This window comes from Coregonus lavaretus (genome assembly GCF_964263955.1).
Source record: "Coregonus lavaretus genome assembly, contig: HAP1_SCAFFOLD_4015, whole genome shotgun sequence".
Lineage (NCBI taxonomy): Eukaryota > Metazoa > Chordata > Actinopteri > Salmoniformes > Salmonidae > Coregonus > Coregonus lavaretus.
In genome coordinates this window covers 40036-55083 of record NW_028158165.1, presented here as the reverse complement: position 1 = coordinate 55083, position 15048 = coordinate 40036, and the positions used below count along the sequence as shown (strand labels likewise).

At 41.8% G+C, this 15048-nt stretch overlaps 2 protein-coding genes across 4 annotated transcripts in view; both read right to left on the bottom strand.

The window, feature by feature from the left end:
- Nucleotides 1–1460: 1460 nt before the first annotated feature.
- On the bottom strand, nt 1461–6850 carry LOC311124358 (relaxin-3-like; the record flags this gene model as incomplete). The annotated part of the gene is made up of 2 exons (XM_084198520.1): nt 1461–1843; nt 6673–6850. 2 exons carry the CDS (start codon nt 6848–6850, stop codon nt 1461–1463), a joined length of 561 nt encoding a protein of 186 aa, XP_084054646.1.
- Nucleotides 6851–7786: 936 nt separating this feature from the next.
- LOC311124360 (plasminogen receptor (KT)-like) overlaps nt 7787–15048 on the bottom strand; it is a 32269-nt gene continuing 25007 nt past the window's right edge. For all 3 annotated transcript variants that reach the window (XM_084198521.1, XM_084198523.1, XM_084198522.1), the window contains exons 4-5: nt 9348–9457; nt 7787–8557 (exon numbers count right to left, since the gene is read on the bottom strand). In XM_084198521.1, the coding sequence (XP_084054647.1) occupies nt 8430–8557; nt 9348–9457 (238 nt within the window). In that variant the 3' untranslated portion in view covers nt 7787–8429. The remainder of the gene's footprint in view (nt 8558–9347; nt 9458–15048) is intronic.

Sequence of the window (15048 nt, the reverse complement as noted above, 5' to 3'; positions counted from 1 at the left end):
TCTTTTTAAGTGGGAGAACTTGCACAATTGGTGGCTGACTAAATACTTTTTTTCCCCACTGTACTTTCAAATAAAGATTATCTAAATACTTGTTTTGAAATGTATTGAAAAGTAATTGCACACATGGGCGCACACACACCTCAGAGAAACTTGTATCTATTTAAGGCGTGACTGGTGACTTAAACCATTGTCAAATACTCCGGTGTAGTAGGCCTACAGTCAAGAATGGTCTCCCACTGATAAAACTGTGGTGATTTGTTGTGATTGCTTTGAGGCTAAATGGGGTTGGATCCTCATAAACCAGTGAGTCCCTGTTAAAACTAGCTGTGTGAAATCCCTCTCAGGTACACCTTGGTAATGGTGGTGATAGTAAGTGTAACTAATGTTCTGTGGAAGTATGGTAGTCATTGTCATAACCATTATTGTATCTGATTGATCCTCCTGTCCTCACGACTGACTAAACACTACTGGCTGCAGGTCAGGGCCACTAGCTAACTGTGTTACCGTTTCCTTGGTGAACCAGGAGAGTAGTGAAAAAAACTAGCAAAAGAAAGCTGATAATCCAAAATAAGAGGTTATTTTTCCTTATTACCTGACTGTTTCCATGGTGTCAGCTACAGTAAACATTGAGTAATGGCCAATAATAATGTGGTTTTACCCCAGGTAGAATGCAGACATGAAATCATGTATGTTTTATTAAAATAACTGAATAAATGCCAATATGTTCTTTCCATGCATTATTATATAGCTAGCACATTTTTTGCTTTTCCAGTAAGTGGATGAGACATTTCGACGTGGACAAGATGTGATATACAAAATATAATTTATATTGATATTCAATGAGTTTTACATTTACATACACTTAACATATGTTCACAGTATTTCAATGGGGTATTCTTGGTGGGTGTAAGGGCGGATGCATTTTTCATGTCATTCAAACAATTGTATTTCTCAGGGAAGTGCATAAGTGCTCTTGCTTCAGTAATGCAGTAATTCATTTAATGATTAAACAAAATTTGAGCAATAACAAATAATGAAAATGAATTGCAAACTATTTGCCTTTCACATAATACAGAAGTGTACAAAGCCATTTAAACAGCTAGCCCAGCGTTTCCCAAACTCGGTCCTCGGGACCCTAAGGGGTGCACGTTTTGTTTTTGCCCTAACACTACAAAGTTGATTTAAATTATCAAAGCTTGATGATTAGTTGATTATTTGAATTAGCTGTGTAGTGCTAGGGAAAAACTCAAACGTGCATCCCTTGGGGTCCCGAGGACCGAGTTTGGGAAACCCTGAGCTAGCCTGTGTTGAAATTTCTCCCATCAACAACCTAATGAAACACTGAAAAGAAAACGGCTACCTGTCACCCTCACTCCAATAACACATAGAGGAGGTGGTCAGATAAACCCAGGCTAGGGCAGCTCTACCTCACCACCATCCTGTTGCCCACTGCCCCAGTCTCAGCACAGAAGCCCAATGTCATTCTTAGTGCAGCCCTGGTTGCAGCACATGCCAGCTACCCCCGAGGAAAAGTTCCTCTTTCGCCTGTCGCGGAGTTGCCAATTGATGCTTGGGCTCCTGGCCTGCTCTCTGGCTCCCCCCACTCCTCCCAACACCAATGCATGATTCTGGAGCTCTTCACTGGGGTCGAGGTTGGCCACTGACCCACTATGGTCCCCCACTCTACCCAGGAGTGAGAGGAGGTCAGCCAGGGAGGTGGAGGATGAGGAGGAGAGCTGGAGAGGGTGGTCTACTACTGCGGCCTGGTCCAGACCATGAGGCCAGTTGAGTCTGCTGTCCTCGCCCTCTGTGACATCACTGTGGGAGCTGGCATGGAAGAGATCTGGAAGAGGTCAGAGCATCGGGAGGGACAGTCAGTAGCGGTGAGTACACCTTGCATTAACATTTGGTTGTCATCATCCGATCAAGATGAGCCGATAACTATCTGATCAAGTTTTGTTGCTTCTACACGTGGATTTAAAATGTCTCTTATCTGCCCGCTGCATATGCATTGTGACCAGATTCCCTGGTCCCTCCCTGTATGCAAATGAATCCAACCTGCCTTGGACCTTCCCTTATGACACAAGCTGTGTAAATCGACAGAAAAAAGCATACTTTTATACTCAATAGTTATACTCTCATCATTACGGCCTACTTTTGTTAACCAACAATTTAAGACTGGGCTTAATACTGTGCCGATAACCTCGTCAGCTCATACACTCATACACACTTTATTCCAAATTATTTGTAATTGTGGAAGTGGCCTCGCTCATGCTTACAGAGAGCTATGCGCCTTTACGAATCAGTTTGGACATCTTCTGCACTCTATTGCTAGCTATTTGTCTGGAAAATGCTAAAAGATTCACAGAATATAATAGAACAGAATTTAATCAAATCAAAAAAGATTTTGCATTAGCCTATACCAGACCTAAACAGTTATACCAAAGGAACAGAAATGTAACATGCTGGGAGAATGACCGTGTTTGGTTTCCTCCAACTCATTGATCAGTGATAATTCAGTAACGGAGTCTCTTTCACTCATCGAGGGTTGTTAGAGTGATATAGGCCTACTACAAATGTATTGAGGATGATGTGATGGACTATGTTGGAGTCGCAGCAGAAGAGCACAGTGCCTGACAAGTGTATGGCAAGGTACACTACATTACCAAAAGTAGTGTGGACTCCTGCTCGTCGAACATCTCATTCCAAAATCATGGGCATCAATATGGAGTTGGTCCCCCCCTTTGCTGCTATAACAGCCTCCACTCTTCTGGGAAGGCTTTCCACTAAATGCTGGAACATTGCTGCGGGGATTGCTTCCATTCAGCCACAATAGCATTAGTGAGGTCGGGCACTGATGTTGGTCGATTAGGCCTGGCTCGCAGTCGGTGTTCCAATTCATCCCAAAGGTGTTCGATGGGGTTGAGGTCAGGGCTCTGTGCAGGCCAGTCAAGTTCTTCCACACCGATCTCGACAAACCATTTCTGTATGGACTTCACTTTGTGCACGGGGGCATTGTCATGCTGAAACAGGAAAGGACCTTCCCCACACTGTTGCCACAAAGTTGGAAGCACAGAATCGTCTAGAATGTCATTGTATGCTGTAGCGTTAACATTTCCCTCCACTGGAACTAAGGGGCCTAGCCCGAACCATGAAAAACAGCCCCAGAACATTATTCCTCCTCCACCAAACTTTACTATTGGCACTATGCATTGGCAGGTAGTGTTCTCCTTGCATCCGCCAAACCCAGATTAGTCCATCGGACTGCCAGATGGTGAAGCATGATTCATCACTTCAGAGAAGCGTTTCCACTGCTCCAGAGTCCAATGGCGGCGAGCTTTACACCACTCCAGCTGACGCTTGGCATTGCGCATGGTGATCTTAGGCTTGTGTGCGGCTGCTCGGACATGGAAACCCATTTCATTAAGCTCCCGACAAACAGTTATTGTACTGACGTTGCTTCCAAAGGCAGTTTGGAAATTGGTAGTGAGTGTTGCAAATGAGGACAGAAGATTTTTATGCGCTTCAACACTGCGGTCCCGTTCTGTGAGCTTGTGTGGCCTACTACTTCGCGGCTGAGCCGTTGTTGCTCCCGAGTGGCGCAGCGGTCTAAGGCACTGCATCTCAGTGCTTGAGGCGTCACTACAGACCCCCTGGTTCGATTCCAGGCTGTATCACAACCGGCCGTGATTGGGAGTCCCATAGGGCGGCGCACAATTGGCCCAGCATCGTCCGGGTTTGGCCGGTGTAGGCCGTCATTGTAAATAAGAATTTGTTCTTAACTGACTTGCCTAGTTAAATAAAGGTTAAATAAATAAATAAATTAAATAGACGTTTCTACTTCACAATAACAGCACTTAGTTGACCGGGGCAGCTCTAGCAGCGCAGAAATGTGACGAACTGACTTGTTGAAAAGGTGGCATCCTATTACGGTGCCACGTTTAAAGTCACTGAGCTCTTCAGCCATTCTACTGCCAATGTTTGTCTATGGAGATTGCATGGGTGTGTGTTCGATTTTATACACCTGTCAGCAACGGGTGTGGCTGAAATAGCAGATAATTTGAAGGGGTGTCCACATACTTTTGTATATAGTGTATATTGTGTAGGCCTAATTTTCCACCTGTAGGCTACCTTTAGAGCCAGAGTGGATTTTTATAAAATGTCCATAGACAAGCCACTGTATTATATACTGAACAAAAATATAAACGCAACATGTAGTGTTGGTCCCATGTTTCATGAGCTGAAATAAAAGATCCCAAAAAATTTCCATACACACAAAAATATTATTTTCCCAAATTTGGTGCACAAATTTGTTTACATCCCTGTTAGTGAGCATTTCTCCTGTGCCAAGATAATCCATCCACCTGACAGGTGTGGCATATCAAGAAGCTGATTAAACAGCATGATCATTACACAGGTGCACCTTGTGCTGGGGACAATAAAAGGCCACTCTAAAATGTACAGTTGTGTCACACAACACAATGCCACAGATGTCTCAACTTTTGAGGGAGTGTGCAATTGGCATGCTGACTGCAGCAATGTCCACTAGAGCTGTTGCCAGAGAATGTAATGTTCATTTCTCTACCATAAACTGTCGTTTTAGAGAATTTGGCAGCACGTCCAACCGGCCTCACAACCACAGACCATGTGTAACCACGCCAGCCCAGGACCTCCACATCCGGCTTCTTTACCTGCAGGATCGTCTGAGACCAGCCACCCGGACAGCTGATGAAACTGAAGAGTATTTCTGTCTGTAATAAAGCCCTTTTGTGGGGGAAAAACTCATTCTGATTGGCTGGGCCTTGCACCATAGTGGGTGGGCTTATGTTCTCCCAGGCCCACCCATGGCTGCGCCCCTGCCCAGTCGTGAAATATATAGATTAGGGCCTAATTTTTTATTTCAATTGACTGATTTCCTTATATGAACTGTAACTCAGTAAAATCGTTATTTGTTGCATGTTGCGTTTATATTTAGGTAAATTTTGGTTCAGTATAATAGGCCTACCACTGTATTATTTTCATATCTGATAATAGCAACGTGAATTAGGGCTCTGTTCAATCTGTACGTTACAGATTCCGCTATAGCCTATATATGTAAAGGTAATTTCCGAATGAGCCGACATAAGTAGCGTCTACCGTGAACGCGGTCTCAGCTAAAGCGGGAAGATACCATTTCAATTTCAATCATGCTGCAAAGCTGATTTCCGAGATGCGGATTGAATAGAGCCCTTAGACTTTTCACATTACAAAAACGTGTATAAAGCGCTCAGCAATTCAATATCTCCATCCTCTACAGCACTGTCCAGAATGAACTGTGGGCGTTGGTGGGATCATGGGATGGTCACAAAACTGCGACCAGCTCCAAACAAAATGGGCATTGGGTTATCCCGTTCCCACTCCTGCTATTACAGTCCTTGACGTTTCTTTAAGATGTTTTCAAATATTTGATTTTGCGCTGGCATTGGACGTGTGAACCCTTTTTCTTTAATTCGGGACGATATCTTTATTTCTGTACGTGTTATCTAATTTCTATTGGACTATGGCATCCGATCACAGTGCCAGTAGGCACTTGCTTTCTAATGAAGACCATGATCTTAATTCTGGAGGAATTGTAGCGGTAGCCTATCGTTATCCATACTTACTACCTCGACTGGCCGGTGTGATTTATTTTATGATGGCGGGACCACGGTGAAGTTGGCAAAATGTATACACTATGCTTTTGTTGTCAGGATTTGTTTACACTTCAAGAATATCCTTACAAAATGCGTCTTGGCTATCTCCGGAGGTGGTCAGGGAGATCTAATCAAAATCAGTTCACAATGAGTATTTTTATTGTCTATAGGCCTACCTGTCGACAAATGTAGGCACAATCAGAATGTGGACAAGATCAGGACAACTGACGTATGTTAGAACCAGGTATAAACGGGGCTAGTGAGACACTCATTATTGAAAGAAAATATCTAAACTTTAATGCATAGACTAATATGAATACAGGTACACAAACTCTAAAAGTGAATACATAAAATGACAGTGAAAATCTCCCAAAATACAAAATGTTGGGTTCATCTTTTTTTAATTCAAAATTGTTCCACCGTGTCAAGACACCCTGACAATTAATTTGAGTGAATCACGCTCAGAAACCGTGCTGAGTACATTGCAGGTCCACCTTGCTATTCATTGAAAGAGCTCTGAACAACTTTTAGATAGGAAATTACTAAATAATGTTGGGTCGCTTAGGCTGATTGCGTTTCAATTATTACTTCTCAGTAATCAGTCCATCAGGGCACCATATTTTTTTGAGGAAAAAGCAGTCCGTGGTTCTGAAGTAGGCTACCACTATCAAGCTGCGACGTATCTACGTCGTTCTGTGACAGAATTGACCAAATGTACCAACATCTTGATTGAATAGATGCGCTTTTCTTTCGAAAACTAGACTGCAACTTTTGAATTTTAGACTATAACTTGTTTTATCTTTTAAAATTGAAAATAAGACGAGTACGCCTACCAAAAATTCAAAAACGATTTAATGCGGTGCCCAAGTCACATGAGATTTACACTATTAATAGGCTATAACAACGTCTTACTGCAGCTGCGGAAAAAAGTAAAAGTTTGACCAGTTCAACATCATCGACAAGTGTTTGCATTAAGACCCTTAATGATGTAGCTACTTACCCAAGTCTTCATCTAAGGACCGTTTCCAACGGGACCCGCCACACGTGAAGATAACGGCTCTTATAAACTCTCTTCCGCACAGTTTCATCCCATTGTCTCTCGATAGGCTTTGAGTGCTTGCACACATTAACAAAGTACCAACACACACAAGGATGACAAAAGAAAGCTTTAGTAGCATTTTCAGTTAAATAAGTAGAGCTGGTTTCCTTGTGAGAGAGATGAACTAAAGTCACCCTATAGTGTGTGGTCCTGGTGCAGGTGTGTTCTGAGCTTCTTGAATGCTATGCTGTTCTGTGAGTCCAAGTTCTCTTGTCAATGTAGACTTCAATAGGATATCATTAGGTGCCTCTCACTATCCCTTGATGCTTCTTGTGGTCTGTTTGCTACTGGTCCATCTTTTATAGTCACTAACCCTACACCATTACCATCCTGGGTGTGAGTCATATTACTCTACACTCCATCCACATCCGCCTGATGACAACCCCCAACAATTGCTCACATGCACACAGGCATGCAAGCATGGCCGCTGGAAGATGTTTAGTGGTGGGGGTGCTGACATTTTTTGGTGAGCTGCTGATGGCTATATTTTGGTCCTCTCATACATTAGTAGTAAAGCCCAGTGCACTACTTTGTTTTATTTTTTACAATTTGAAATTCTGATTTATCAGGGGATGCTGCAGCACGCTCAGCACCCCTACTTCTCTAGCTGGTGTGCTCTCTCTCTCACACACACACACACACAAAGAATGTGTAGGAAAGGATTCCAGACGCTTTAGATGCATAATAATGAATGACCTCAAATCTTTTTTTTCTTTGTTTTCAATGTATAAATTCTTTCATGTAGCAGAATTACAGTGAAATGTCACTGTTCAGGTTTGGTGTGTGGAAACAGCTCAGCGCTAAACACCCGAGACTGCTTCCAATCAAATCTTCATCTACAATAAACAATCTGTTTGTAAATGATGACCGGATAATAACTGACCCCAACATTGTGTGTGTCGAAATGGTACTGTGATAGCAGAAAATTAAGAATGTCTGTGGAAATTGGTTAATATGATTTTTTTCTATTCCAGAAAGTAAACTTTGTCATGAGAAATATCCACATGGTCCTGCGTACAGATAATCGTATTTTATTGAAGTTACGAATAGTATCACCAGCAGTCGACTTTTCTTTTACAATGGCAATTCATTTTTTTATACAACGTTTACAAACACTTTTGACATGCCTGAGTAGCGACTTCTTACCATTAATCTTAGGCATCTTGAACTGCAACTGGTGAGCAATTGAAGTCCATTTTAATGTGGCCACAAATTCTAAGGCTTAAATGGAACTAACCCATTTTCCATTAAATATATATCTGAACACCATTGGTGTGGATAATTCTAAAACAATGCAGATTCTGATCACAACAGTAATTCCTAGGTCAGCTCAATAAGTGTCCTATGTACATGGCTGGCTGTATAATTTCGCATTCATGTGCTATCGGAATTATCGGAAACTCTAAAATATCTAACTAGGGTTTAACGATGCTACACAAGTTTCTCACTTGTATTTACTACGTAGGACTGAGAACTACGGGAGTTTCTCAGTCCTGAGTTTCCAATAATTCCGATAGCATGTGAACACAGCTTAACTCTGTGGTGAAGACTTGATGAATGTTGATCTTGGGACGGAGGAGCATCACTCACTCACTTCCAGGGGTGTAGATCAGAAAGGTGTGACACTGGACAACACACCCACCATAGCAGTGTCAGTGTCATTTCTCAAAGAGGGAGCCGAGGGCGGTCTTGGCTCTTCTTGCCTTCTCAATGCTCTCGAAGTTGGGCACACCGTGTGGAAGGTCCAATCGGTCGTGTTCTGAGACCATGATGCTCTCCGCCTCCCCTGGGGACACAAACAGGCAGGAAGTGACATCAATCAAATAGCAAAGGAAACAAGCAAGCAAAGAAGAATTCTTTATTGTCCATTTTCTTTCAGATCACAGAAATTAGTGTATTGCTTTCAACTAAGATACTGATATTAAACTGTGGTGGTCTGCCGTGGGTATTGTTGAAATTACGTCTACCCTATACTGTAGTAACTGACTACAGCAAGAATATTGTTTACCCAGGTTTAATGTATCTTTCAATTTATCTGAGGGCGGAGATGCCTTGGACGGTTTCTGGTTGGCTGAAAGAAAATCTAACCAAGTCTTTTTGTGAAGTGGTGACGCTTTAAAAGCAGCCCATGTTCCCCTGAGAGGTAGCCAATTATTGGAGATTGGTCAGGGTATCTAAATGGCTTTCTCCATACCTAATGACCATGGAACCCAATAACCACTGTCACAAGGCACGATCTGTGATGTCACAGAATGTTTTAAGTTTGACAGAGAGAAGTCACACAAATCAAAGCAAGATCTGTCTTTTTCTTCTTGAGGTGGTTTTTGATACTGAAATTGGGTGATTGACAACCCTGTCTCGTTCTAATCTTGGTGAAATCACTAATAGATGTGATTGTGAGCTAAAATACCCTTTTTACATTACTGAGCCGAGCTGTACTGCATTGGCCTGGTTACGCATCCAGCATAGTTGCTGGAACCGTGGTGGAAAGGACAATGTGAAAATAAAATATCTGAGTTCTTAAAATATGTTTTGGGTCAGTTGTCTGTACACATGGTAAAGAGAGAAGTATTTACCCCTCATTCGGTAGATTAGCGTTCCATATGCCATGTCCATCTGATAGGCCAGGACGAAGCCGAGAGGCACGACAGGGGCAAAGAGAGCTGGCTTCTTCTTCTTAATGGCACTGCAAGAGTGGGAGTGAGTGGAACATTAGACAGAGTCACAGAGATCAACTATCACTTAAAGGTGAACTGCACCCGCTGGGCCTCGTTTTTTGGCTTGCTCCTCAAGTAATGCTGGCGGCCATAACAGAAGCCAAATGTGAGTTGGCTTGGGGGGTGTGGTTTGATGTGGGTGTTTCAGAACCTTGCCCACAGCCGTTTCCCCCCACTCAATCACAACAAATAAACCTCCTGCAGGATGAGTTCAATAACCACAGGCAGATGTATGGTGAGATGCCAGAGGAAGCTTTGAATAGGTCAATAGCCTGCAGAGTAATATGAGAATGTATGTAGATATTCTAAACTAAGTGTTTTGATAACTTTAAAATCTAACAGGTTCATGTAGAATAAACAACCATTTACATAGCATAACACTGCTTCTATGGTACTAATATAACAATGTGCACCTTTCACTTTTCATTGTCATTCCCAGCCGATACGGATACTGTGCCTATCGACATTTTGTCTGGTGGTAATGAGGCTACCTTGGCAAACAGAGTGATCATAGCTTCCTGTGTGGTGTCTCGTATACAACAGAAGTTCCCTGATCCTGCTGCAGAATACACAGGGATTCTCCCTCCCCATATTGACTGATACCATTCAATTCTATAATAAAAGAAGACAATACAAGTAAAAGCTGTGTGTAGTAAAATGTTTATGCCGTGTGCCAGGTCTCTCTCCATTCAGAGACGTCAGTATCAAGCCCGTCTGTCAGTCTGGACTTCATCACATCATCTCCATGTGCTGGCTCCATACATGTTTCTGTGAACAAACACACAGTCACTGTTCTATTACCAATGGCAGTTAGGGAGCGGTCGAAATTTACACAATTGGGTAAAAATTGGGTCATTTAATTTGTAATCGATTAAATGTCATATTGCTCAGTGTTTGAGAGATTTAGTTGCTTATTATATCTCTGTGTGCCCGATGCTGCCCCTCATCCCTGATTATCTGCTGTGCACGCAATATCAAGTGCGCCTAGTGTGATCTCAATCAAATGATCCATAGCGTATACTATAGGCAATAGGCCTTGGCTATACGAAGAGCATGCTCGGAGAAGCACATGGCAAGGTTAAATTTCTAAGAAAATGTACTTCCTTTCCAAGTTTTGCGCTGCTGGGATGGTGTATATAAAACTAGGCTACACTGCATTACACACGGCAATGGATAGGCTATCCCAATCATAAGCCCTGGCCTGCCCTGCTCTTGCTGATGTAAACCATCTTGTGCTGCCTAAGCAATGGAGTGTCTGCAGGTTTTCGCTCCACTCTTGTACTTGATTGATGAATTAAGGTCACTAATTAGTAAGGAACTCCCCTCACCTGGTTGTCTAGGTCTTAATTAATTGGAAAAAACAAAAACCCGCAGACACACGGCCTTCCGTGGAATGAGTTTGACACCCCTGCACTACAGGCTGGAAGGAACGCTCAGCATTTCAACAACACATCAACAACAGCACTTCAACAACATGTCTATAAATTTCACATTTAGACTGTATAAAAATAAATTTTACAAAATTATTACTTAGAATGAAATAATAATGAAATGAAAAATGCCTTATTAGGCTATACAGTCATTTGAATTAACTTTTAGAAACACAAGTTTGGCCAGTCTTTGGTTTGAGGATCATGCGGTGAGCTTTGCATGCCTAGTTTGTCAATTTAGCCTAGCAGATGCGCTTATATTTCCATGCCCTAATCACAGTCAACACAATCTATTTTGTAACAACAATATCATAGAATAAAATAGATGAATTAGAAAAGGATAATTTCCCAAATTAAAAAAAAGTTACAAGCGCATATAGGCCTACCAGATTATATGTGGCTGCTATGTTAAAAAACAAAATGGGTTTTTCCCAAATTCATTGATAATCAGATACTTGTTGCGCTACATTTTGACAGTTGAGAGTCAACTTTAGCACTGTTCCAATCTTAAGACTCTCCTCTTTTTAAACAATTGCCTGTATAGAAATATCCGGTGCTGTAGCATGCGCTCATTCGTTGTCATGCTCTGTTGTGGTATTAAAATAAGATTCTGCTTGCTTCCAGTCACATAAAATTACATACAATTGAATGAAAAGCGTTGATAAAATTACATTTTTTCCTTGGACTGCAAATAAGAAGATAGATTAATGCAGTGCTTTTATTATAATGGAGGTCTTTTCACAACTACCCTTGTCCGCGGTGGTCTGCGAATCCGCAACCTTCTGGCTACTTTGCCATGTAATGCTTACAAAACTGCATACCTAAGGCTCTGATCCGTCTTAGGAGTGAGGGTAAACAGTAGGCATGTTCTCTGCTATCCACGTTATGTTTTATTATTATTTTGGGTATAGGGGAGGGTCACTTCTTTTCTTTCAAGCATTCAGGGACGGTCAGGTTAAAATATATTTTACTGAAGGGAGGGCCATCCATTTTCATTTCAGAGAGGTACGATTTTCTCCAGGTAACCCTCATTAGAAATAACATATAGTCCCTTAGAGATAGTATATGTTTGTGTGTCTGATTTCACCTATGTTGAAGTTTGAACAGGTCAGACTAAACCTACCAAAATATGTTCTCCCCATCGATGACAGTTGGTGAGCAGACAAGAGGTGAGGCTGGAGGTGAGGTCTTTGCCAGCACCCCATTGATCGGCATAGCAGCGTAGATCAGCACCTGGCCCCTTATCAAAGATACTGGTGGTCACACAAACACACAGAGCATTAATTACATTATCAATGGTGGTTATAATTAGCCTGGTGGAACCAACCTGATCTCTGTGTTCACCTTTCTATTTCATTTCAGATATCATATAAAATGTGAAGTGAAATAGAATGGTGAACACAGCAATCAGGCTGGTTGCACCAGACTAGGTTATGCCCTAGACATTATATGCATCTAAGAAGTAGAAAGCAACAAATAATGTTAGTTTACATAAATTGTTTCACAATTATGTTATCAAATGTATCAAAGTAATGAAGTTGGTTACCTTCTGTATTTGTACAAATGATGAGCCTGTGAAAGCTGTTGCCACTGACAGGTGAAAGTGGCTGGCTGGATAATTGCCAACATGTGGCTAACTGTTCCATTCCTAGGAATGCTCACAGCGAGGGCATGTCTGCATGATGCTGATGAGGGCCCCCTTGCTGGTCTTCCCTAACCTGCATGTTCAGCTGCAAACTGGAAATCTCTTGAGAAACTGCAGCAGGCAATCTTATGAGGTGGTGTTGACTGGGAGGGCCTGTGACAGGGTGATATAATAATAGACAGCCAAGTGGTACATTTGTTCTAAAGAAAGGACAAAGCTTTTTGCTAATGCATTTCACAACCAAAATGACTCTACTAGTTCTTCTATCTGTGTAGTGTGGTAATATTGATAATTTACACTACCAGTCAAAAGTTTGGACACACCTACTCATTTAAGGGATTTTCTGTATTTCTACATTGTAGAACAATAGTGAAGACATCAAAACTATGAAATAACACATATGGAATCATGTAGTAACCAAAAAAAGTGTGAAATGAATCAAAATATATTTGATATTCTTCAAATAGCCATCCTTTGCCTTGATGACAGCTTTGCACACTCTTGGCATTCTCTCAACCAGCTTCATGAGGTAGTCACCTGGAATGCATTTCAATTAACAGGTGTGCCTTCTTAAAAGTGAATGTGGAATTTATTTCCTTCTTAATGCGTATACAGAAGATACCCTATTTGGTAGAAGACCAAGTCCATATTATGGCAAGAACAGCTCAAATAAGCAAAGAGAAACGACAGTCCATCATTACTTTAAGACATGAAGGTCAGTCAATACAGAACATTTCAAGAACTTTGAAAGTGTCTTCAAATGCAGTCGCAAAAACCATCAAGCGCTTTGATGAAACTGGCTCTCATGAGGACGGCCACAGGAATGGAAGACCCAGAGTTACCTCTGCTGCAGAGGATAAGTTCATTAGAGTTACCAGCCTCAGAAATTTCAGCCCAAATAAATGCTTCAGAGTTCAAGTCACAGACACATCTCAACATCAACTGTTCAGAGTGGACTGTGTGAATCAAACCTTCATGGTCGAATTGCTGCAAAGAAACCACTACTTAAGGACACCAATAATAAGAAGAGACCTGCTTGGGCCAAGAAACACCAGCAATGGACATTAGACCGGTGGAAATGTGTCCTTTGGTCTGCAGTCCAAATTTGAGATTTTTGGTTCCAACCGCCGTGTCTTTGTGAGACGCGGTGTGGGTGAACGGATTATCTCCACATGTGTAGTTCTCACCGTAAAGTATGGAGGAGGAGGTGTTATGGTGTGGGGGTGCTTTGCTGGTGACACTGTCTGTGATTTATTTAGAATTCAAGGCACACTTAACCAGCATGGCTACCACAGCATTCTGCAGCAATACACCATCCCATCTGGTTTGGGCTTAGTGGGACTATCATTTGTTTTTCAACAGGACAATGACCCAACACACCTCCAGGCTGTGTAAGGCCTATTTAACCAAGAAGGAGAGTGATTGAGTGCTGCATCAGATGACCTGGCCACCATAATCCCCCGACCTCAACCCAATTGAGATGGTTTGGGATGAGTCGGACCACAGAGTGAAGGAAAAGCAGCCAACAAGTGCTCAGCATATGTGGAAACTCCTTCAAGACTGTTGGAAAATCATTCCAGGTGAAGCTGGTTGAGAGAATGCCAAGAGTGTGCAAAGCTGTCATCAAGGCAAAGGGTGGCTATTTGAAGAATCTCAAATATAAAATACATGATTCCATATGTGTTATTTCATAGTTTTGATGTCTTCACTATTATTCTACAATGTAGAAAATAGTAAAAAATTAAGAAAAACCATTGAATGAGTAGGTGTGTCCAAACTTTTGACTGGTACTGTATGTATAACATATCTACCTCACGTGCGCCCTGTGATAAGCAATTAGCCTATTAAAATATTTCTGACTCCATAAAGATAATTAAAGTATGCAAACAAGCATTAGGCAATGAGTTGACGATGACTAGCAAAAATTGGTCTGAGAGTGGAATAAAGGCAGATCTTTTTTTTTTTTTGATACACTGCCGATTTTGCAGGTTTTTCTACTTACAAAGCATGTAGAAGTCTGTTATTTTTATCATAGGTACACTTCAACTGTGAGAGACGGAATCTAAAACAAAAATCCAGAAAATCACATTGTATGATTTTTAAGTAATTAATTTGCATTTTATTGCATGACATAAGTATTTGATACATCAGAAAAGCAGAACTTAATATTTGGTACAGAAACCTTTGTTTGCAATTACAGAGATCATACGTTTCCTGTAGGTCTTGACCAGGTTTGCACACACTGCAGCAGGGATTTTGGCCCACTCCTCCATACAGACCTTCTCCAGATGCTTCAGGTTTCGGGGCTGTCGCTGGGCAATACGGACTTTCAGCTCCCTCCAAATATTTTCTATTGGGTTCAGGTCTGGAGACTGGCTAGGCCACTCCAGGACCTTGAGATGCTTCTTACGGAGCCACTCCTTAGTTGCCCTGGCTGTGTGTTTCGGGTCGATGTCATGCTGGAAGACCCAGCTACGACCCATCT